Source organism: Pinus tabuliformis, chromosome 3_2 (genome assembly GCF_031772625.1).
Source record: "Pinus tabuliformis cultivar Carrire ecotype Pingquan chromosome 3_2, CPIR1, whole genome shotgun sequence".
NCBI classification, from domain to species: Eukaryota; Viridiplantae; Streptophyta; class Pinopsida; order Pinales; family Pinaceae; genus Pinus; species Pinus tabuliformis.
The window spans coordinates 1141832943-1141858740 of record NC_142302.1 but is presented as its reverse complement, the minus strand read 5'-3'; the positions used below and the strand labels follow the sequence as shown (position 1 = coordinate 1141858740).

Below are 25798 nucleotides of genomic sequence, written 5' to 3'. Positions count from 1 at the left end.
CAGATATGAAACTTTTGGTGTAAATTTTGCAAAAACAAATAGTATATCTGGATTCCTTGCCAAAAAATATCCAGATTCAAAAAACAATTGGCCGAATGGGAGTCCAGATGAGAGAGATATCACTGATTTAAAATCAGTTGTGTTGCAGAATTTCAGAAAAGAGATCGCAGATCTGAGCTTCTCTTGAAAAATTACCTAATTTCAAAAACAAAACTGGTCGAATCGAAAACCAGATGAGGGAAATATTGTTGATTTAAAATCAACCTTTTTTTCAAAAAAAAAATGTGACAAAAAGACAGTTGCAGCTCGAATCTAAGCTCCAGAGTGCCCAAATCAAGATTTCAATAGCATGAGAAGATACATAATTGTTGTTCCATTTCTGAAAACGGGCTATAATAAGGATTTTGCACCATAGTGACCAAGTTGTGGCCATTTTAGATTTTCCGCATAAAATAAGTAATTTTTTTCAAAACCCTCATTCTTCGTCATGGCTTCTATTAAGAGGAAGTTTACAGGAAACTATGATGGCCCTACCATTGAAGAAGTCCTAAAAATGGAAAAGTCAATATATCTGAAAGTTTGGAAAGAGATATCATGGCTTAATTTTAGAGATGAGACTGCCATATGGTGGGACTCACTTGACAAAAAGAAGTTGGTAAGTCTTCCCGATGAAGAATTTGAAAAAATCCTTTTGGACAAATGGTCTCATGCTAGAAAACAGGATAATGAGAAACATAAGGGGTTATTTTCTACTGGTATATCCTTATTACAGGTTCACGGATCTATTCAGAAAGAGAAGATCATTATGTCTATCAATCATAGTTGCAAGCATAGTTTCATTAATGTTCATTTGACTAAAATATTGCAAGTCCCAACAAAACAAATGGAGCACACACAAGTTGATAATGAAGATGTGCAAGTTTATAAAGATTTGAAGATTTCCCTGGATAAATATGTCTTTCATTTTGATTTTTATGCTTTAGATATCGCTGATGTGGATATTATTTTGAGATACCCTTGGATGGAATCTATTGGTACAGTGAATATTATTGTGCAGAAAAAATTCCTAAAGCTCTCGTATAAAAAGAAGAAAATTACATTGCAAAATATTTCCATCAGTAAACAAGTAGAGTCCAAGGAGTCCGAAGCAGAAAACGTTGCAGGTACTAACACATCATATGAGGAGTCTGTGGTGGAAGTAATATTGGAAGACAAGCAAAAATTGTAGGCGCCACAGCAGCTACCAGATACCACTCAGGGTCCATCAGATAGTGAATTAAAGAAAGATATATTGTCTATATGAATATATTAGTAAGAGATGTTATACTTGAAGTATTTATCTATAGTATGCTAGGATAATTTCTACTAACTCTATCTAAATCTAGATGATTTTTTTCCTATCATAGTGGATACTTCTATATTATAGTTTGGCATAACTTTTTAGAAAAACTCATTTGACATGTGTTCAAGGTATCGAAGAGCTTGCAAGAGCAACAATTTGTGATAGGGATCTTCTAGATGATATTTTTAACACATTTCACAATGCACATCTAGTTGTGCACTCTGCATACAGGTTCGATTTATTGTGCCAAATCCTTGAGAAAAGGTATAACTTCTTCCTTTTTTGTTTGAGTCTGTTTGATAAAGTACATGGGCCTAGATTCCAGTGTATTGCCTATATGATTATTCTAATAGAGACATTATACTTATGGAGTTTGTTTGGTATGCTAGGATAATTTCCACTACCTCTATCTGAGTACAAATGATTTTTTTTCCTATTATAGTGGATAGACATGTATTGTAGTTGGGCATACCTTACCTCCTCTTATTAATGTACGCTCTACAAAGATTTATTCTACAATTTTGTTAAACTCAATGGATTCTCTTTACAGTGCACATTCAAAAGTGCATTTTTCCTATAAAGCAATTTTATTATTGACCCCACCACATTTGGAGAGTGCCTTTATGTTTTAGAAGTGGGTGGATTTCTAATGGATTAAACTACATTTTTCCTATATAGCCTTACCTATTCAAGGATGTGATGATTTTATTATTAACCCCACCACATTTGGAGAGTACCTTTATGTTTTGGGAGTTAGTGGATTTCTAATGGATAAATTGTTTTATTGTGATGCAAGGCCTATCTTTGGATAGTGCCTTTATGTTTTAAGAGTTGGTGGATTTCTAATGGATACATTGTTTTGTTACAGTGCAAGGGATAACTCTCAATTATTGAAGTTGGTTCAAAGTGACATTTTTCGACCTATCATTGCTTGTTCTTGTCAGGGAGATAAGTACTTTCTCACCTTATTTGTTATAGTCTCCAATCACATGTTTGCAAGACATTTCCTACTAATTTTTACAAATGATTCTCAACACATCTCACTGAACCTCTTCCTTACACACTATGATGGCTATCCTTTTTAGATGCCCTACACTCTAACATCTTTTGTAATCATATACAAATTATGCCACCCTTTATATCTTGAATTTGCCATCACGCTCTAATGGATCCTTGTTCTATACCTCTACGAAATGCCACTTTCAACAAATTGTGGAACAAAGTTGGTGTTGGAGATGTGACATTTGCAGGGGAGTTTTTTCCCCAAAGATTTGGGGGGAGTTATATGGTGTGTGTTCAACATTAAGAAGGAAAATTTTAATGTAATGCCTTCTCTCCAAAGCATCTTGCCCAAACTAAGTGGGAAGGGGTTGTGAATAGGGCCAACCATATTTTGAGTTGTGTATTTATATGCCTAATCTCTATTTTGAGTTGTGTATCTATAAACCAAATGAATTTTGTAACTTGTATTTTGTCATGACCAACCTATAAACCCGCCCTTATCTGTATTTCGACCTTTGCTAACCCTATATTGAGTTGATATCTATAAACCCACTCATATCTATATTCACCAATTCTCTTTGTAGCCTCCTATTCGAACTAAAGGGTGGTGTTGAGAATAGTGCAATCTTCACATGTGGCCTCAACCATCTCATATTGTGTTATTAATGTAATTTGTTAGGAAATGCAACTAAGGTCATTATTTATTGTCATACTAGATTAATGTCAATGTCACCACATTCAATGAATTTTCCCCTCGAAATTCAAAACTCTCCAAATATGACGACAATTGAAATTATTTTGACTCAAATTTGATGAATCTCAATTGGAATGCAAACTCAAGCTCGAATTTGAACTTCAAAATAATAAAATGGGTAAAAAATAGAGGGTTTCCTCTTTTTTGGCCCTAAATTTCAACAAAGAAAAAAAACAAAACTTAGCCACCACCCGTTGAACATGGATTTGGCATGAAAACCCCTCCTGCAACTACATACTTTTCCACAAGTCAACTCAACATAGTTCCAACTTCCTCTACCTGAAGAGTTTCCTCCCTAAAAGTGCATACATTCCTTTGCAAGTGCATCCAACCCAATTCCAAACTCCTTTTCCCTACGAGTTTCCTCCCACAACAACCTTTGAGTCCACCATATACGAACATAAAATTTTAAATTTTGTAGTGTCAAATTTAATGCCACATTCTATGATGGAAATTTGTCAATATTGATTTTTTTTATGAATTTCAAAGTCCTCATGCTAGAATTCAAACCAAGTGACCTAGATTATTGTTAAGATCAACCTAGTCAACTTTGATATGTAGGAGTGATAACCCTCTTGAGGGCACATACTACTTATGTGACCTCGTAACCTCTCTTTAGAGTTTAGAGTTTCTTGTTAAGATCGACCTAGTCCCTCTTGGGGACACATCCTGCTTATGTGACCTCATAACCTCTATTTAGAGTTTAGAGTTTCTTGTTAAGATCGACCTAGTCCCTCTTGGGAGCACATCCTACTTATGTGACCTCATAACCTCTTTAGAGTTTAGAGTTTCTTGTTAAGAGCGTCCTAGTCCCTCTTGGGGGCACATCCTACTTATCTAACATAACCTTTCTTTACATGCACACCCCAGTTGAGTTTTGTATTTGTAATATCATCTTGAACCCGACTTGAAGCAACCCTCCAACTTGAGTTTTGTATATGATATTTGAAGCACCCCCCCCTAACTTGAGTTTTGTATTTGTAATATCATCTGTGTGATCATGTGATCTTGTAATCATTCTTTAACTTGTACACATAAGTTGTAATATCATTCTGTCTTGACGATATCATCTTCTAATCATGCTTTAATCTATAGGCATTATTGTTTTATAATACAAAGTGATTTAAACCTATAGACATTTATCTTTCAAATCTCAGTTGTAATATCATGTTGTTTAATCATATGATGATATTGTAATCATTTCTTAACCTATACACAACATTTTTTATACAAAGTGATATAGGCATTTTTAACCTATAGGCATCATTCTTTTATGCAAAGTGATTTAAGCCTATAGACATTATATCTTTGGCATTCTGTTTCTCTCTATTGCACTTGTTTTGCGGGTTGATTGTGTAGTTCCATTCAATCCCCTACTTGGCTTGTGATCTCAAGAGCTCAACAATGTTCAGTGGTTCACCCCTCCACAGCTATTTAACCGACACAAGACAACTCTAATAGGACAACTCTAATGATTCTGTTTAATATTTCTTTAATCTTACAGTGGAAGCACTTTCGGAAAAAGAAGGATACACTATGGGCTACTATTCACTGTAAGGAATGGAATAATTAGATACAAACCTATCCTTCCACTGTCAAGGATTCAAACAAAATATATGATGTATGTCATGCCACTTCGAAAGCCATCCGGCCTAAAATGTTGCTTAGAAATAAGCGTGAAAATCAGTGAGGCCTAATTCAATTGCATTGTGACAATAAAATTTGCATAGCTATATTCGGCATCCTTGATTTCATGGAAGGATAAAACAAACTGAAACCAGTAGTATTATTTCAACACAGAGAAGATAGCTGAGGATCAAAATGAACTGAAATTCTGTGATATAATATCAGAACTAAGGCACTGTCTAATGATAATTTTTCCAGCATAGAGATCAATTAAATACAAGGTAACAGAAATAATAATTAAATGCTAAAGCACTTTCTATTTCGCTCAATAGGAAAGTTTGAAGTTACAGCTGCACATCTTCCTAGTTTAAATTTAAAAGTATCTTTCCATACCATAAATAGCAAGATTAAGAGTATAACCATGCCCAAAATGGTTAGTGACAACAGTATTTATAGTAAAGCCATTGTGGATGAAATTCTGGATAGATAATACATCTAGATATGGATACATTTTCCTATCATAAATAGGAGTGTCTGATGCAAAGGAGAAGAAAAAGTGAGGATCTATAGTTAAGAAGAAATTCTTCGAGATTTTCTCTAACAAACAAGAACAAGCACAATATAGATAGGGTAACACTTATCAGTAATGTGTAAAAGCATTAATTTTCATACACCATGCCAGCTCTGATTCTCAATGTATGAGATACATAGTTTTCCTAAAAGCATTTGAAATATGTGTACACAGCAACTATAAGCATTTGAAATATGTGATGTACACAGTTTGTCTGTGGCTTATATAATGTAATGGTAAATATAATGCAACACAGAGAAAATAACAATATAGGTTCTGAACCAGAAAAAAAAACAAAGATATCTCACGAACTTATGATATGCCTATAAAGTCTGTCACTGACAAGCATAAAATCATGTAATAGTACAAAGATAAACTGCTTGCAAGATTAGATCCCAAAGGATATATCGCAGCTTTAATATAATCCATCAGCAGAGAAGCGGAATAGCTAATTACCTAAGCAAATATTCTTCATCTTCTTCATCATTCCCATTCAATCAGGCATGCAGTGCACTAGATATTTTAGTAATAGAATGGGAAAAGAATGGAAAACACGACCTGCTTTAGTGGCAATTGAGTGCATAAGTTATAAATAGTACACAAATAAACAGAGATACACTGAGATCTCCAGATTTTCAATGCTAGTTATCCTTCATATGGTTTTGGAACACACAGAATAATACCCTCTATATGCGCATTAACTTATTTAACATCTTTTAGTTTGAGGTTAAAAATATCTTCCTCCATAGTACAGATGAATCAAATAACACTCAATATACTAATTATCTTGTTAGATCTCTCCATCCCATAATTCTTCAACAGATTTGTAAGGGCTGGTGGTAGAGTTAATCATTTCCTGTGCCCTATAGGCCTTCTTCTGTTCCAGTCTGCTGATTTTTGAATGATCTTCTGCAGTTAAAGACCAGTCAAATACCTGAAAATTCTGAGTTATTCTACCTTTGTTGTAGCTTTTTGGCAACACACTTACTCCCTGTTCCAAACCCCACCTCAATATAACCTGCAAAGCAGTATCCCATTCAATTTCTAATAGACACACTGTCCCAAGAGTAATTTTATCAAGCAATACCAAAACTGCTACTCATAACAATCAACCATGGAAACCACCTCCTCATAATAATAATAATCTAATTTTAAAATTAAAGTGAAGTCAAACACCAACTTGGTGTGTGAAACTCCTTGTTTATGAGACAAAGAGTCTGCCTCTGCCGCAATTTAATTGCCAAAATCTAGGTGTATATACTCTACCCTCTGAATTTGAACCTTTGACCTCTTACCTTTGACACATACTCATAACCACTGTATCACTAAATTAAGGCTAAGGCCACTCAACAAATTTCAAACATTAAATACTCATAACCACTACATTAGGGCTAGGGCCACTCAAGCTGTATGAAACATTAAATACAAATTTCAAACATGAAATACAAATTAATACCAAACATTAAATCTTCCCAATTTCAAACAAATTATTCTTGCTACCGCTTGACACAGGTGGAAATTATTAACTTCCATTATGCTTTTTCAGTCAAATAAACTACAAGTCATCCTAGTAATTTTCTTAAAGAAGTTTGTGAGCATCTTCACAGTTCAGCAAAATTGAATTCAATTTAGGTAAAACATATTTTGACATAATAGTAACTTTTTCATGACAGTGGTGATCAATGATTGACTACAGGCATTACCGATGGACATTGTGTCGTTTGCCACAAAGCAGAAATGTATGAGCATGTTATGTGAAACTACAGTATTGCTAGAGCTTTTTGGAGCTGGACTGCTGTTGGGTATAGTATTATTTGTTCGTTCCTCCCCTTTACTGGAAAGGGAATCCTTTTGACGGATAAATATATATGGTTCGATCTGGAAGGAGGTTGTAGACCTGATCAAATTGTCACGCATTTCCTTCTTATGGAAAATATGATGGCGAGCAATGCTTAACGAGGCAACTGACCAGGTCCATGTGGGAGAAAACTAACAACTTTCAGACCACAGTTGATTATATGGCTCTTAGTCAAGATGAATATGTATATGAATGATGTAGAATCTCTCGAGGTTGAAGCCAAAAGGAGGATTGACAATAGGCATGCTTTCCCTACATGCCTATGTGATGAGAGAGTTATTTCTGTAAAGAACCCATGAATCTATCCAACCAAAGTCACGCAGGACGCCATTTAACCAGGCATATCAGTCCACCAACGTCAGGCAGGACTTGCGCCTAGTCTCAAGTGCAATAAATAGTCCTTTTAACCAGGCATATCAGTCCACAAAAGGTAAACATGTCTCTAGTGGAATTTGGAATTTGAACGTGGTGAAAGATTGGTAACATTTCACTTTACCAACCAACCAAAACTCCATTCATTATTCTTACCTTTTTTCCCAAAAAAATGAAAAAGTCTACAATACTTAAAGTTACAATATTCAAATTTACCAGCTTAGCCTCGGTTGATACAATTTGAAGTCCCCAACGTGCAACTACATCATTGTGTGCAAACAAAACCTGACCACTTGAACCTGAAAATTGTGTGCAAACAAAACCTGGCCACTTAAACCTGAAATTGTGTGCAAACAAAACCTGACCACTTGAACCTGAAAATTGTGTGCAAACAAAACCTGACCACTTGAACCTGAAAATTGTGTGCAAACAAAACCTGACAGCCCAAACTTGAAATAACCCATTGGGACACAGACTTTCACTCTTGCCAAATCCCTTTGGGTTTTGAAATTCAAAGTTACCGGCTTAGCCTCTGTTGATACAATTTGAAGTCCCCAACGTGCAACTACATTATTGTGTGCAAACAAAACCTGACCACTTAAACCTGAAAATTGTGTGCAAACGAAACCTGACCACTTAAACCTGAAAATTGTGTGCAAACAAAACCTGACCACCTGAACCTGAAATAACCCATTGGGATGCAGACTTTCACTCTTGCCAAATCCCTTTGGGTTTTAAAATGTTACCTATTTCTTTCTCTATGTCTGAGAATGACAAGCTGTTAACCAATCAAAAACAGTTTTAAGCAGTTCTTTAGATCATACTTCAATCCTAGCATATAGTTTCAACGGTCAACCTAGTATCCGCAAAAGAGCAAATAACCCTTAAAACAATCATAGAGACTATGACAGTGAGATCATGTACTTTCAAGTAGGATGAAACAAGATACTAACACTGAGGAGGCATCTTGATGTGTCATGCTTTAGGCTTCTATATTATTTAGTAAAGCAATATGACATGCATTTTCCCAAACAACACAAAAAGACATATTTCGACATAGAAGAACTCCTTAACGTGTTCCAGAATTAAAATACAGATTTATAATTTTCCAGAAAATTGAACTAGCCCATTAACCTACATTTTCGAAGTGGCCCTGCAAGCAATTGTCTGAAAAACCAATTTTCAAAGTCAATTATTTAAGGCAATCAAACTACGCTTTTTTTATGAAAAAAAAACTTAATAAGCTTAATAAGCATGCAATCGGATGCAGTTTAAGCAGTTTCAACATAAATAGTATCTGCTAAAAAGCAAATAACCCTTACTACTATAGCAGAAACTATAACAGTGGGAGGCATCCTGATGGATCATGCTTCATGCTTCCTTCTATATTGTTCAGTAATGAAATATTACATAAATTTTCTCAAACAACACAAAAAGACATATTTTGACATAAAAAATTCCTTAACGGATTTCAGAATTAAAATACAGATTTATGTATTTCCAAGAAATTGAATAAAAATACAGGTTTATGTATTTCCACGAAATTGGATTAACCTGATTAACCTACATGTTCTTAGGGGCCTGCGATGCCGGATTTAAATCTAAGAAGTTTTAAAGAATTCTAGATTTTGTAGATTTTAAAAAAATACTAAACTATGTAAGAAGTCTAGAAACGATATGGAAAAAAAAAAAATGAAAAAGAAAAAAAACTGTTTTATTTAGGAAAAGTTATGATCTAAGTCACAGGACACGTCCTCCAAGGTCCCGTGTCCCCTATTTTACGTGTCGGACACGAAAACGGCCCTAAAACATGTCGAAAACGTTTTTCATCGTGTCCTGTAAAATGTAAAATGTATTCGCCGGTTTTCGTCATGTCCTGCATCCGGAAAACGCGTATTCCGTTGATAGAAAACATTGCCTGCATAAGCTGCAATTTTTTTGGAAAGAAACAAATAATTTTTGAGTGGGGCAGCGTAATGATCAAGTCTAGGCCCTAGTATTGATATGCTATTCATGGTAATGTCAAATTCTTAAAGTAAAAGTGACATTCTCCTTAATCTTCATTTTCCTCATTTTACTTAAATTTTTAACATTACCATGAAATGACTCAGGATGTTTGAGAGTGGTTCCAACCTCATTGGATTTCATATGGAGAAAGTAGAATTTTAGATTTCATTCAAAATGCAGCAGACTTATCAGTTTTTCAGGATTTCAGGATTGGGAGATTGTAATGTTTTCAGTTAACACCACCTGCCCGGGCTACCCCTGCCACCAGTAGAGGACGTGGTCTACCTCCTATAGCTCCTACTTCTAGTTCTTCAGCTTCTAGAGCATAGCAAACTCCACTGCCAACTCCACCAGCACCAGCATCTACATCTAGAGGGAAAGGGAAAGTTGTGGCATTTTCTCGCAAGAGGGGCAAAGGAAATCAATAGGATTAGACTTTAGTTATTTTCTTACGTGCTCGTAAGTTGTACATGAACAATGAACATTGAATATTCAAGAATCAAGACCAAGCATATCACATTCTAATTTCTAAATAGTAGATTTTGATTCTATTTATTTTTTTAAAGTGAATTATGAACTTTGAGAAGTAATTATATTTTAATTTGATTAGATAAGCTGCAACCTGCTATTTAATAAGGATAAAAAACTATATTTCGCTATATATATATATATATATATATATATATATATATATAGATATATATATATATTTTATTAAATATATATAAAACGTGTCCCCCGTGTCCTGTTTCCACGTCACTGCGTTTCGTATTGAATACTCGTATTTACGTGTCATCCGTGTCTCGTGTCCTCGTGTCATGTGACTTAGGTTATGATAGATTCTTAAAAAATGATTTTTTCTCGGCTTCTTCCACAAGTCTAGGAGAGGAATTATCTCTTGAGAATTCTAGATCTCTCCTTCTCTAAGTCGCTAAGTCTCCAAGTATAAATAGGAGTGCAATGCATTTGTTGGGCCAAGAAAGAAGGGGCAAAGATCCCAAGCTCTTTAATGAGTAGAATTGTGAGTTCTAAATATTATAGTATGTGTTTCAGTTGTTTTGTTTGTAGCTGTATCATTTGGTTTGTGTGTAGCTTCCATTGTGGCACTCTGCCATCACCCTGCAAGCAATTGTCTGGAAAACCAAGTTTCAAATTCAATTATTTAAGCCAATCAAGCTATGCTTTTTTATGAAATAAAAGCTTAATAAACATGCAATCTGAAGCAGTTTAAGCAGTTTTAGATCATACTAGTTTAAGCAGTTTTAGAACATACTTCAGACTAACACAGTTTCAACCTAAATAGTATCTGATAAAAAGCAATTGCAGAGACTATAAGAGTGGGGTCATGTACTTTCAAGTAAAAGGTACATAACCCTTACTACTATCGCAGAGATGACTATAAGAGTGAGGTCATGTACTTTCAAGTAGCATGAGACAAGTCTCTCATGCTACTAACATGTGTTAGGTTCTACCTCTTGTCTAGAGGCATCTTGATGTATCATGTTTCTATATTGTTTAGTAAAGAAATATCAGATCCATTTTCCCAAACAGCACAAAACGACATATTTTGACATAAAAGAACTCCTTAATGGATTCCAGAATTAAAATACAGGTCTATGTATTTCCAGGAAATTGAATTAGCTTGATTAACCTAAATGTTTGAAGTGGCCCTCTGCAAGCAATTGTCTGGAAATGCAATTTTCAAATTCAATTATTTGACATAAAAGAACTCCTTAATGGATTCCAGAAATAAAATACAGATTTATGCATTTCCAGGAAATAGAATCAGCCTGATTAACCTACACGTTTGAAGTGGCCCTCTGCAAGCAAATGTCTGAAAAACCAATATTTTCAAATTCAATTATTTAAAGCAATCAAACTATGTTTTTCTGATGAAGCAAAAGCTTAATAAGCATGGAGTTATGGAGTTATGTTGGAGCCCTAAGCTTCCCCAGTTTAAAAAAACAAAAGCATGCTATATATGTACCTGAGCAGTAGTTTTTCCATATTTTTCAGCGATCTCTTCAATAACAGGGTTATCAATAACACCATTTGAACCCTGTGCTTTAGGGGGACCTCCAAGAGGAGACCATGCACTCACGTGAATGTTCACCTTGCTGCAATAATCTCTCAACTTTTGTTGTTGCCATAGTGGATGCATCTCCACCTGTTAAAGTCGTCTCCCCATGAAAAACCCAATTTTGAGAGCAAACAAAATCAAATATCACATGCCAACATTGCCAGCCGTGGGCTGAAAACACTAGAAATTTACCTGATTGACAGCAGGTGGAATCTTGGCATGGGTCAACAGATCCCCAATCTTCTTAGAAGAGAAGTTGCTCACGCCAATGGCTTTTGTGAGCCCCAGATGAACACATTGTTCCATTCCTTGCCATACAGACTCAAGATCTAAGGGCAAAAAGTCTTCCTCCTTGAGGATTGGAAAGGAGGCGATTGGAAAGGAGGCTTCCTTTCTCAACCTTACGGGCCAGTGGATAAGGTACAAATCCACATAATCCAGCTGCAAATTCCTGCATGCAGGTCACTTGATCAACAAAAGAAATAAAACAGAAGATATAAAAACAATTAAATTTTAAGAATGGGAGCAAGGTGAGTTATGATCACGTGACAAATCTAGTGGTATTTTTTCCTAGAGATCATGTTCAATCCCTAAAAACATGCTGTCGTGTTAATGTGATCAATCGTGTGCTATCTGGATTCTGCTATCTTGCGATAAGCAAGATATCAAAACAAATGTCATTTTGGGTAATTTTGACAGAATAGATACTGTAAGGACCTCCGGTTGCAGGTACGACGGGCGCCGGGCGGGCGATCGTGCACGGGCACGGGCGGGCGCACGGGTGCACTGAACGACGATTGTGCGACGTTTGTGCGATGAACTTACGACAGCAATGCGACGTTAAAAGCGACAATACATGTGCAACACTTAATGCGACTAAGTGTGAGCGAGCACATTTATATGCAATAATAAAAATATAAAGACCGACATGTTAATAAGACATATGGACATGCGATGGCACATATGTATGTGAAGAACCATGGATAATAAAATATAATGGAGCACATACATTAAAACCATGTAATACGAAGGTTTATACATGTTGAAACGTGGAGCATAAAATATACAAGCCGACATCATAAAGTACTATGTGAAGGGCTTCATGTTATGTCGGCCCAGGATTATATCCAAAGTATGGAGCGTATATATAAGAGGTGGATGCACCTCATTTCATCCAAGCAACTTCGCTCATCTCTTCTTACGCTCAAGGGGTAAACACTTGCGCAGGTTTAGAGGTAGATACGCATACCTCATGCGTAGTCTAACCTAGGTGCGTGGAGGAAGTGGTTTGCAGGTTGAGGTATGAAGGCTTGGTTGTGAGTTTAGTCTTGGGTGAGTCGAAGATAGGGCAAGGTGTGCCCGAGTGGATTCTAAGGTACGGGTTTTGGTGTAGGACTTGGCAGAGATTTTAGGTGGCTCGGGTGAGCACCATTCTTTGTGCAAGAGGTGCACAAGACTATTGTAAAAGGCAGGTGGCCTATCTTTGTAAAAATTGGTTAAGTGTGAGACTTGGTTCAGCCAAGACACACTTGTTGTAAAATCTGATATTCTTGACATAATATTATTGTTGGGCAGACTGTTCGGGAGTTGCCCCTCCCTTTATACTTGTGTATTGTTCCCGATTTATTGTTCATAGTTAATGAATGAGAATGTTCTTTGTTGAAGTATAAAGGATAACACTTTATTCGGTTATAAGAACACAAGTTAAGTATGTTCATATTGGAATAGGCGTAGCCCATAAACGTTAGTATTGTTAAAAAGAAAGCATTCGGTGGTGCCGCACCTCGCTACAAGCGGTTGGAAGATCACCGCAGGTGTAGGGGCGTGACAGTTGGTATCAGAGCTCGGTCGGAGCTGGTGACAGGTGAAGCAGTGAAGATGTCTATCTTGCAGAAATTGGGTTATGCATCCTTCGAAGAATTCGAAGGGAGTCTACTTGAAGAGTCAGAAAGAGTAAAACAAGGATTTGTAGAATGGGGCAAAAGGTTGTTTGAAGCAAAGGATGCTCTTCATGCCTTGGTTAAGGAAGGGATTCCTGATAGAGGGGAAGCTCTTCGACTTGCAGAGGAAGTAGAGTTGATTGAAGCTGAATTCGAGAGGCTCAAGATAAGAAAGAAGGAATTGGGGCATCTCATAGCCTTGAAGAAGGAAGCTGAGAAAGAACTTCTTCAACCCGGTTGGACAATGGAGCAAGGTGAAGTTGCAGATTGTGCCATCAAGGAAGAGGAAGTCGTGATGATCGAAGATGTTGAAGACATGACTACGATGAAGGATGAACTTGAGGATGATCAGGTTGAACCAGGATCCTGCAGTTTGTCAACATGTGTGGATGAGGTCACTCACATGGAGGAGCCTCATGATAATGAAGTAAGTAATGATACTTGTGTTTCATTTGGGCATTTGGGAGATGAACCATGTGCAGTGAAGGGCAAAGTCAGTTTGCCAAGGCAAGAGGACATCTTACCATGGATGACTATGATGGAACCTTGTATGGAAGAGCAAGGATTGTCAATTGTTGGAAAGCTTGTTGGGGTTACTTGTGACCTTGTGATGAAAGGTGCAAGGACCCGGAACAAGGGTGGAACTTGATGATCGTTGTGGATGATTGAGTCATGCTTTAGCCATATGGAGGATTGGCTAAGTGCCCGGCATGACTCATGGACAGATTAGAGGGCACACTCTTGGGGTTGATGATGTTTTGGGTGGACTTCTCATGGCCGAGACCAAGAGGTAGTCTTGGTGGACACTTTGGTGGAGGAGCTATGGTGAAGGGACTCATGACATGATGATACGATGATGAGTTGGTTGAGTGACCGAGTTCACTAAACCGAAAGTTGAAGACTTGGATGGGATGGCCAGATGTTGTGATGTGTCTACTTGGTTGGACTACATGGGCAGCTTAGTCATGGACATCAGGTTGGAGACTTGAAGACATGGAGCATGGCAGAGACCTATGCAAGGACATTGTGTGGAAGCACTTGTAGAGATGTCAAGGGACATCCTAACAAGGTGCTAGGGCAGGAATGTTATGCAGGAGGACTTGCTAGTGTGACATGGAGACTTAAGGGTGGCACATTGTAGATGATGAAGAGGACTTCATGGACCTGAATGGGGCACATCGAGAGTTGAATGTAGACTTGAGGGTGGCACATTGCAGATGATGGAGAGAGCTTCATGGACCTGAAAGGAGCACATCAAGAGTCGGTTTGATGAGATGATCACTTCACTTTGGAGGAGACACACATATGGACAACATGTTGCAGATGAGATGGATGGAGTTTCCATGGACCTGAGCATGGATTATGGAGATACATACCTTGGTATGGTGAGCTTGGTGGCAGTGGTCATTAAGCCGAGACATAGTGGAGAAGAGTCTCTACATATGTTGCAGGGATGTTTGCCTTGTGTGGAAAGGTCGACATCGTGGATGATGGTATGTTGTCAAGGACGACAACGATTTCAGGTGGAGGAGAATGTAAGGACCTCCGGTTGCGGGTGCGACGGGCGCCGGGCGGTCGATCGTGCACGGGCACGGGCGGGCGCGCAAGCGGGCTCACGGGCGCACTGAACGACGATTGTGCGACGTTTGTGCGATGAACTTACGACAGCAATGCGACGTTAAAAGCGACAATACATGTGCAACACTTAATGCGACTAAGTGTGAGCGAGCACATTTATATGCAATATTAAAAATATAAAGACCGACATGTTAATAAAACATATGGACATGCGATGGCACATATGTATGTGAAGAACCATGGATAATAAAATATAATGGAGCACATACATTAAAACCATGTAATACGAAGGTTTATACATGTTGAAACGTGGAGCATAAAATATACAAGCCGACATCATAAAGTACTATGTGAAGGGCTTCATGTTATGTCGGCCCAAGATTATATCCAAAGTATGGAGCGTATATATAAGAGGTGGATGCACCTCATTTCATCCAAGCAACTTCGCTCATCTCTTCTTACGCTCAAGGGGTAAACACTTGCGCAGGTTTAGAGGTAGATACGCATACCTCATGCGTAGTCTAACCTAGGTGCGTGGAGGAAGTGGTTTGCAGGTTGAGGTATGAAGACTTGGTTGTGAGTTTAGTCTTGGGTGAGCCGAAGATAGGGCAAGGTGTGCCCGAGTGAATTCTAAGGTACGGGTTTTGGTGTAGGACTTGGCAGAGATTTTAGGTGGCTCGGGTGAGCACCATTCTTTGTGCAAGAGGTGCACAAGACTATTGTAAAAGGCAGGTGGCCTATCTTTGTAAAAATTGGTTAAGTGTGAGACTTGGTTCAGCCAAGACACACTTGTTGTAAAATCTGATATTCTTGACATAATATTATTGTTGGGCAGACTGTTCGGGAGTTGCCCCTCCCTTTATACTTGTGTATTGTTCTCGGTTTATTGTTCATGGTTAATGAATGAGAATGTTCTTTGTTGAAGTATAAAGGATAACACTTTATTCGGTTATAAGAACACAAGTTAAGTATGTTCATATTGGAATAGGCGTAGCCCATAAACGTTAGTATTGTTAAAAAGAAAGCGTTCGGTGGTGCCACACCTCGCTACAAGCGGTTGGAAGATCACCGCAGGTGTAGGGCGTGACAGATACCCTTAAGCCAACTTCTTTAACGAAAGGACAATTTATAAATAAATAAATTCAAGAAAGGAACAAGATGCACAGACTTTAAGCTCGTCCTCAATGCAGATACAGGATCATCTAAATCTCCACACCACAGTTTTGTGGTCACAAAAACCTCCTCCCGTACCACTAAGCCCTTCAAAAAGGCATCCTTTAGAGTATCTCCCAAGGGACATTCTGACCTGTATAGGCTAGCTGTGTCAAAGTGCCTGTAACCCACCTGCCAGTACAAATAATTTCAGTCTCCTTGCTAAATTGCATATCTATAGCTGTAGTTTGATTATAATGTCCAATTAGCATTGATCCATCCATCCAAACCAGGGCCTGATCCGATATTCACAGTAAGTTTCGTTAAAAATTTAACTGCCATGAATCATTCTAAACTGGGACATTAGGAAGCTCGAGTTTTACATATATAGATTAAGTTTGGTTATAATATTTTGTTACCATATATACATTTTGACTAATATGCACGGTTGGAAAGCTGGATTTTGCATAATATGCTGCAATTGGATCATAGTATCAAATTAACACAAACCCATTTTAAACTTGAGTTTGATATGCAGACCAAGATTGCAAATTCAGTTTGATATGCAGAGCAAGATTGCAAATACTTTAATGGGTAACTCCATGGGTTAGATTAAAAGGTTACAAGGTGTATTTAGATGAATCTGTGAAAAATATCAAAATGGATGACCTTCACCTCCACTTCATCTTTATATTTTCCTGGACTGGTTGTAAAATGCACCTTACTTCTCGGTACAGTAATAACTGAGAATAATAAAAACAGAATTTACCTCTATTGCCGTAGCCACTGCTGTCTTAATGTCCTCGGGGTTTTGATACAGAATTTACCTCTATTGCCGTAGCCACTGCTGTCTTAATGTCCTCGGGGTTTTGATTCACGGCACCTGTTCCAAGACCGACCAATGGTATTTTGGTACCTGTGTTGAGCTCTAGAACTCTGCCTCCACTCCCCATTTTAGCAGACTCTGGCAAAAGGTTTTCTGCAAACTGATCAAAATCAGTAATTTGCGCATATGAATATGCAGTTTAAGAAGCAGGAATTGTGTTTGAAACATTGTGAAGGTGGAATTCAAATCATACAGCCTTGCCTTGGAAAATTTTGAAGCAGTGACCAGTGACGATCAGAGCATCCAACAAGCAAAATGGCTTGGATTCTTCTATTGGAAAAAGCTGGTAGAGACTAATATGTAGCCAGAATCACAGTCGGAAGGACTGTGACGAGATTGTGATGAGATATTCCGAACCAGGGCTGGAATTTGACGTCCTACAGGACGTATTTTCTATTTCAAAACGTATTTGACTTACGGTGTAAATTTCTACACGTCAAACTTGACGTGTCCTATATATCACTGACCCGTCATATTGACGTTTAATTTGGGATTGGAACCGTCCAAATCTATAATACCTAGCACCAACAAAGGTAACGCCAGGTAGGCTACTAATGTTTAATATGTATCTGGTATCTAGTTTTGTTTGCTTCTTTCCCACCTTGGATTCTAGCAAGCGAATTCATTAACATGGCAACCGTAGCAATTGACAAAATTAGGGTACAGTGGTTGCGGTGTGTGTTAACTGTGGATTAAATGGTCACCCTCCAGTCATAACTGCCGCTTAGATGGTTACTTGCACTTGATGACCGAATGCAAGCTGCAACGGGATTAAACTGATAGGTTATAGGTTTTAATTTCCTACTCAACCTTGGAAAGAGGCACAAAATGATTAGCTTTTATCAGAGGGGAGCACAAGTTCATGCCTAATCCTGTAGAGCCACCCGTTGATTCTCTCAATCAGGGCGACAATTCTTCCAGGGTCATTAATGGTAACGCATTTTTTTGAAAGTCACGGTATTTCTTCTTTACGATTTTTATCGTTCTCATCATTGCGTCTCTATTTCAAAGGATCCTTTTGAGCCTCGGTCATAAGTATGCTCGGTACTAGGTTTCTTGAATAAACAGTAAACATGCCTGAAACGCTGAATGGAAATCACAGTAAACATGCTTGAAATGTCGAATGGAAATCACTTGAAATCTCTGTCTTCGCCATCCTTGGGATGTAGGGAGTCTATTATCAATTCCTTTGGTCTAAGATATCTTTATTATGATATAAGACGCATAATTTAAATTGTCGTTTATCTTATTGGAACTGAAAGCCTCTAAATTCCTGCCATCTAAGATGTTGTTTACTACGAATAATGTAAATTATTTATTAGTGTGGAGTAAAGGACATGAAGAAATTGATGCAATGCAAGGGGAAATTTACCGAACCTAGAAACATGGAAAATAATCAAGTCGAGCATTCGTTTGAATAGGTAAAGAAATTAAGGGAAAGAAAAGCATTTGAATTGGCATCGGATGCCAATCGGATACTCCCAAAGATATCTAGTTTTTTGCATAACAAATACCACTTATATTGTACAGTGATGTGTGGTTTGATGGAAAGTCACTTGGGCTATGCCTAGGCTGACCGAAGTTCAAATCTCATTGAGTACATTGACCTGCTGTGGTGGCGGCTAGAGGGGCGGATTCCCCTTTCCCATGAGTCTGCTCTTGCTAAAATCATAGAGACTTAGTATACCCAACTTGCAGGTGGTTGGTTATGCTCTTGGTGTTATAGTGGCAGTGTTGAGGTTTGCTCTTGCTAAAATCATAGAGACTTAGTATACCCGACTTGCACGTGGTTGGTTATGCTCTTGGTGTTATAGTGGCAACGTTGAGGTTTGCTCTTGCTAAATCATAGAGACTTAGTATACCCGACTTGCAGGTGGTTGGTTATGCTCTTGGTGTTATAGTGGCAGCGTTGAGGTTTGATCCTGGGTCTCCCTTAGATTAGGCCAAGCAGTTATCGATTCACCATGTTGTAAAAAAAAACAAATACCACTTATATTAAAAGGAGTGTGATAGAATCATGGAATAATTGTAATATAATTAATGGTGGTGTAACATGGACACTTAAGGTGTGCACCACCATATATGGTTAGAAAGTATGGTGGTTTTATTAAGGATATTGGGAGTATTTATGTCTAGGTCACATGTGGATTCAATATGGATGTTACATGTGAAACTTATAAGTTAACTTGGGGTAAGGATATAATTTTGGTTGCAGTGACTCAATTTTTTTTTGGTGAAAACGGTTATTTTTTGTTCTCCTATAAAATTGATTATTGGGCATTAAAAATTGTGATTGTTGTATCTGATGTCATTCTTGTAATAGGATCTCCTTGGTAGAGTTATTACCCAAATGTTTAAGTGTAGCTCATTTTCTATGTGGTGTCCCATTATTCTTCTTCTATTAATGGTTGAGAAAAGGTCAAATTAGAAAAATGAATAGTATTTCTTAGGCTTTTGCAGCTCGTTATATTTTCAATATGCTTGTTTAGCATGAAGGTATTTTATAGAAATATTGGTGTTTAGCTTGAAGGTATTTCATCTAAATATTGAGCTTAACATGTTAGTTGACTAATTTCATTATATACACAATAGTAAAAAAGGACTTGATAAAGAATTTGAGAGATGATTTGTTTTAAGTATAAAAGTCATTGATGTATAAAAAAAGTCCCCTCCTTTATACATCTTACTAGAAACAAAATCAAAATATATATCAATTATTGCAACATGTATTATTTTTTTCCCTAAAAAAAATCATTATATTTCATATCGAAATATATGTTGTGTTGACTCTTAGGTCCTAAAAAAAAAAAAACCTAGTTCATTGGACCATATAATTAGGAAATCAAAACATACTCGGCTACCATTAGAGCAGTTTAACTGTAACAAATAAACCTCATAATGTGTTATATCAAAAGTATGGTTGTATGCTATATCGAAACAAATAAACCTCATACTGTGTTATATCAAAAGTATGGTTGTATGCTATATCAAATCACATGCTAACTTAGGAAAAAATAAGGCACTCTTAAAAGAGATTAATGAAAGTTGAAATGCAAGAGTAGTTGACACCCACAAATTTGGGTAGAATGTAAAATGAAGGGCATGAAAAATGCAAAAACGTCATCAAATTTTCATTTGACGGGCATAGGGGATTTGAAATTCTAGGCATGTTCCGAACAAGTCTTCCAATAAATTCCAACCACGTTTGTTTCTTTGCAGAACAATTGGCAGAGGTAGCAGGGACAAGTTCACATGATTTCATATTTAAATGAATGAACTTATAACATATGGTGTTCAAAGGAATTTAAATTCCAAACCAAATAAGATATTTAGATTTCATATTTGAATGAATGAACTTATAACATCTGTTTTCAAAGGGATTTAGATTCCAAACCAAATAAGATATTACAATTAGAAGTTTTTTTAAAATGGCCTTTTGTCATAAATCTTGATTAAGAAATTTGTAGTTTTATGAATCTTTGTTTTTTCAAATAATTTGTTTTATTAGAAAAAAATGGTTTAAAATGGGTTTAAAAAAAAAAATAACTTTTTTTTTTTAATAAAAATTAATAGAATTCAAGATAATGATATCAACCATGGCATGATTTACTATTTTTAGGGTAAAAAAGTAAAAAGATTAAAAGATAATAAAATAATAAAATAATAAAACTAATTTGAGAAATATATGAAAACACGTGATTAGGAACCCTACTACATGAAAAATGAGAAATATGTTTCAAATGAGAAATATGTTTCTCATTTTTCATGTAGCAGGGTTCGCAATCACATTTTTTCATATATTTCTCATTTTTCATGTAACGGGGTCCATTGAAAGTATGTGAGATGGGTACTCCTTAGATGAAGAATCAAATTCTACATCCAACGAGTGTTTCCACTTGAAATTTGAGTAAACCCATAGAGAGATAAATTGAAAATAAAAGTTGAAAAAATAGTTTTTGCTTTTTTCCCTCTAAAATTTGATGATGTAATCTAACCTTATTTTATTATTTCCACTATTATTTTATAATTTTCTTAGGAGGCTCATTTTAGACCTCAAAATTCCCCTAATGAAACTCTCTACCTCAAGATCATTTTCAAATTGGTTACGAATGTCCTCATAGCCGCACATTCCATAATGAAGTGTCATTCGGTTTCTATCGCTCTTGCTCTAAGAGGATACAAGTGCTTGCTTCCCACTTTTCCTTGGGAATTGTCTATCTACCTGTTTCTTACTTACGATGGTGAGATCGGGTCTTCAACTATGTTATTAAAGTTTTAGCCAATAGAGATACTCAAATAATTCTTCTAATCATGCTAATAAGATAGGTTGAAATTTTTGACATAGTGAAAAGGTTGAAATGTTTGACAGAGTGAGATGGATTAAAATTTTGTGATACTAATGTTATCTCAATTTGGAAGAAGTTTGAATGGTGAAATATATATATATATATATATATATATATATATTAACTCGATCATATTAAGTATTTTTTAATTCATTGTTATTGTTGTTTTTAAGTTGATATTAAGTATTTTTATTTAATTGGTTAGGTTATATATATATATATATAGAATTTAAAGTATTTTGGTTTGAAGAAATATTAATTATGTTGTAATTAAACAATTTTGTGAGGTTTTTTAAATTTATAAAAAGTGGAAAGAAAAATAAAATTGTAGTTTATTTGTTAGATATTTTGGAAGTTTTTTTGTTGTTGTCTAATTTGTTTAGAATTTAGTAATTTATTTGTTGAAACTATAAGTTTGAGTTGTGAACTTTTTATAATCTAAGTGCTCTAGTGGTTTTTCAGCTTGTTGAATCTATATTGCAATCAAAAACTCAGTTTAAACAACACTAATCAAGATTTGACCAAAAAAAATTTGTTAGATTCTAACCAAAAACTCGAAAAAGTTTAATAGCTAAACAACGCCAAAATAATAATTATATTTTGTCATTGAGAAATATAATTATTAGGTGATGTTGATTGCATTTATATTTCTTAAAATATAGATTAATGTGATAAATACATTAACAAAAAATTATTTATTATTAAATATTTATATTTATTATATTAAAATGATTATATATATATATATATATATATATATATATATGGGATAGTGATGTTGTAAAAGTTGTAATGTGGGCCTGGAGTGTGCCCTAAAACTGCTTCTGCTTGGCTAAGAGCTCATCTTCCTCGGAGGTAAGGAAACAGGTTAACGGCCCAAGACCCAGAGGTATCTGGCAGGAGAGAAACCCTGCTCCCTTACGAACCACCAGCGGGTTATTCCAGGTGGCGTGGTTTTCCTTGATAATAGTGATGCATCAACCAACATTCGCGGATAGCAGCCAGAGAAGGTTGTCCTCACTGTTGGTTTGACAATTGAGTTTGATAGGTTTTTCCACCTTTTCAAAACATTCACGGATAGCAGCCAGATATGGTTGTCCTCACTGTTGGTTTGACAATTGAGTTTGATAGGTTTTTCCACCTTTTCAAAAAAAAAAAGTTGTAATGTATTATGTAATGTAATGTTAAGTTGATTCGAACAAATTATTCAAAATAAAATTAAAATTAAAAAATAATAATTATATATAAGTTTGAGTTATTTATTTGATAGGTTTAGAAGCCCATGGTATTATATAGGTCATGGTATTTGTTATGATAAAGTCTATTTAAAGACTTAAAAAAAAATTGTTAGGGAATATAAGAACATCAATTTCGATTCATCTTAATTTTAGACTTCATTCCTCTTATAATTTGGTAGATCCAAATTTCAAATAAATATAAATTGGTTATCCCTTTTTTTACTAATTATATAATCTCATTGATACATTAAGAAATAAAAAATTATTTATTATTAAATATTTATAATTATTATTATTATTAAAATAGTATTATATATATATATATATATATATATATATATATATATATATATATATATTTAGGGAATATAAGAACATCAATTTCGATTCATCTTAATTTTAGACTTCATTCCTCTTATCAATTGGTAGATCCAAATTTCAAATAAATATAAATTGGTTATCCCTTTTTTTACTAATTATATAATCTCATTGATACATTAAGAAATAAAAAATTATTTATTATTAAATATTTATAATTATTATTATTATTAAAATAGTATTATATATATATATATATATATATATATATATATATATATTATTAAATATTTAAAAGAATATATCTATATATATATATAATCTCTTTTTCCAATGATTGTGACTTTCTTACATATTTATTTATAAATATCAATTTTCATATTTTTATATAAATTATTTATGCTTTTTGGACAATCTATACTCTTTGGACAACCCATCACCAACATTGATAACAGTGTTTTTTTTTTCATTTTTTTTCTTAATTTGTCGCTATTCTATCATCCTAGGGCGGTCAATGTAAAACTCTCTAATGTTTGTAGATACTAGAATTATTTATGCTCTTTGGACAACCCACCCCTCTCATCATCCTAGGACAAGCAATGTAAAGCTCTCTAATGTTTGCAGATACTATAATTATTTATGCTCTTTGGACAACCTACCCCTCTCTTACCAACATTGATTGGAGTGTTTTTTTCTTCATTTTATTTTGCTAATTTGTCACTATCATATTATCTTAAAGCAATATAAAACTCTCTAATATTTGCAGGTACTAGAATTATTTATGCTCTTTGGACAACCCACTATTGAAATTAATAAGGGTTTTGCTTTTTCATTTTATTTTTTTAATTTGTCACTAGTCTATCATCTTATATCAATGTAACATTGTCCAATATTTGGATGTATTTTAATTGAATATATTAGACCCTACCTCCTCTAAGTGTTGCATTTAGAAGGAATGATTATTATATAATAAAGGGTGAGACAATTTTCTCCCACATTTATAATAGATTGCTCATATTAGTATAGCTAGGCAAATATATGTTTTTAAACTTATCATTTCTTTTAAATTTCCATCATTTGTATTGAAAAATCCATTATTTATCCATGTTATATATGGATTTCACATTTTTATCATCCATTCATAATCATTACAATGAATCACATATATGATAATATCAAAATTTCATCTCATAATGTAAAGAACTATATATCTTCTGATAATATCATTATTGGAAAATATTATAAAATTAATTATTATGTTGTGATAATATCATAATTGGAAAATACAAAAAGAATTCAGCATTATGTCCACCATCACATATGTAATAATTTTTGCACATAAATATGTATAATAATTTGTTCATATAAATATGGATTTTGAAAAACATCCATCTATAAAATATTAAAAATCAATTTTTATGATATAAAGAGTATCGCATTAGCATTGCTTCAAAATATAGTTAATTTATTTTCATTATTTTAACTAATTAAAAGTCTTCCTTGTGAGATTTAACTAAGGACCTATGATGTTAATCTACTTCAAAACCATGATTAATTAGAGATCTTATTGACTTCAAGAGTATGATTTTTTCTAGAAAAGAAAATGTCAACCTTTTCTATTAATAAAAAAAGATTACATGGTCAACTTCAAAGCAATACTTTTCATGAAAGGAGAGCATGTATTTATATAAGGTCTTAAATTGTACGGGCTATTGCAAAAAAAAACCATCAACATCAGCTATATACAAAAAAGGACATGTTAGAGTCAGTATTTGCATATTGTCATCGGTGATCAAAGCTCCTCTTTCATATCATATTAGTGTCCCATGTTGAAATTTTTATCATTCCACCTAGGTCCTCATGCAAAAATTTACTCATTGATGGTAGCTTAAGTCAAAATCCCACTCTCCCTCAAAAAATCAATATTTGTTGGCCCACCTTCCTACGTACATTCATTATAAAAGCTCATTTCATCATGTCTTAGGTCAGTCAAGTCTACATGAAGTCTGGTTATTTAAGATCTCATTAGGTCACTAGGTTTCATTCCTCCAAGGTCCAATAAAACACCATTCACTGCATAAAGCCAGCAAAAGCATGAGAGTGAAAGAAATAATATCCCATTTCCATTCAAAGAGGATTCGCAAACATGTAACTAGGGTTTCCCGAGCTCTAATTTTCATTCCAAAGTATGAGTTTTGTTTCAAGATTGTAATTTTATTTCAAAAAAAAGAGTTGTAATATTTTTTATTTATTTATGTAATTTATGTCCATTATATGTAATAAGTTACTATTCCTAAGTTGTTCACTCAAACTCTATGTGCCAACTTCATCTAAGAAAAATTCAAGAGTAAATATTGCCAAAACTCCAACATCATCCACCTACAAAGGAAAAAATCAAAAAGGAAATTAGCAAAGATGTCAAAAAGGTAAAATAAAACATTAGAAAGTGGGTTTTAAAGTTGAAAGATCAAATTCACTCAGCTATAAAGGAATTCTTAGCTTCAAACTCATATTCATTTGCTTCCTACCACTGATTGAGCAAACCCCAAGAGACCCTTTTCACAATTCTGGGTGAAAATTGGCAGAACAAAGCAAGTGTTGTGCGTTCTCTTCATGCGTTGTGCCTTTACTTGGCACTGCGTGTTTCCTTAAGGCATTGCGCGTTCCCTGAAGGCATTGCATGCTTGCTTGAGGCGTTGCGCACTCCCCATTGGCGCTGTGCATTTGT

The 25798-nt window shown here is 35.2% G+C and overlaps 1 protein-coding gene across 1 annotated transcript in view; it reads right to left on the bottom strand.

Annotated features, from left to right (window-relative positions):
* Positions 1-5834: 5834 nt before the first annotated feature.
* LOC149184755 (NADPH-dependent aldo-keto reductase, chloroplastic-like) overlaps positions 5835-25798 on the bottom strand; it is a 147416-nt gene continuing 127452 nt past the window's right edge. Inside the window, exons 6-9 of the mRNA XM_089417688.1 lie at positions 16299-16474; positions 11805-12063; positions 11520-11699; positions 5835-6313 (exon numbers count right to left, since the gene is read on the bottom strand). Of these exons, the coding sequence (XP_089273814.1) occupies positions 6086-6313; positions 11520-11699; positions 11805-12063; positions 16299-16474 (843 nt within the window). The 3' untranslated portion in view covers positions 5835-6085. The remainder of the gene's footprint in view (positions 6314-11519; positions 11700-11804; positions 12064-16298; positions 16475-25798) is intronic.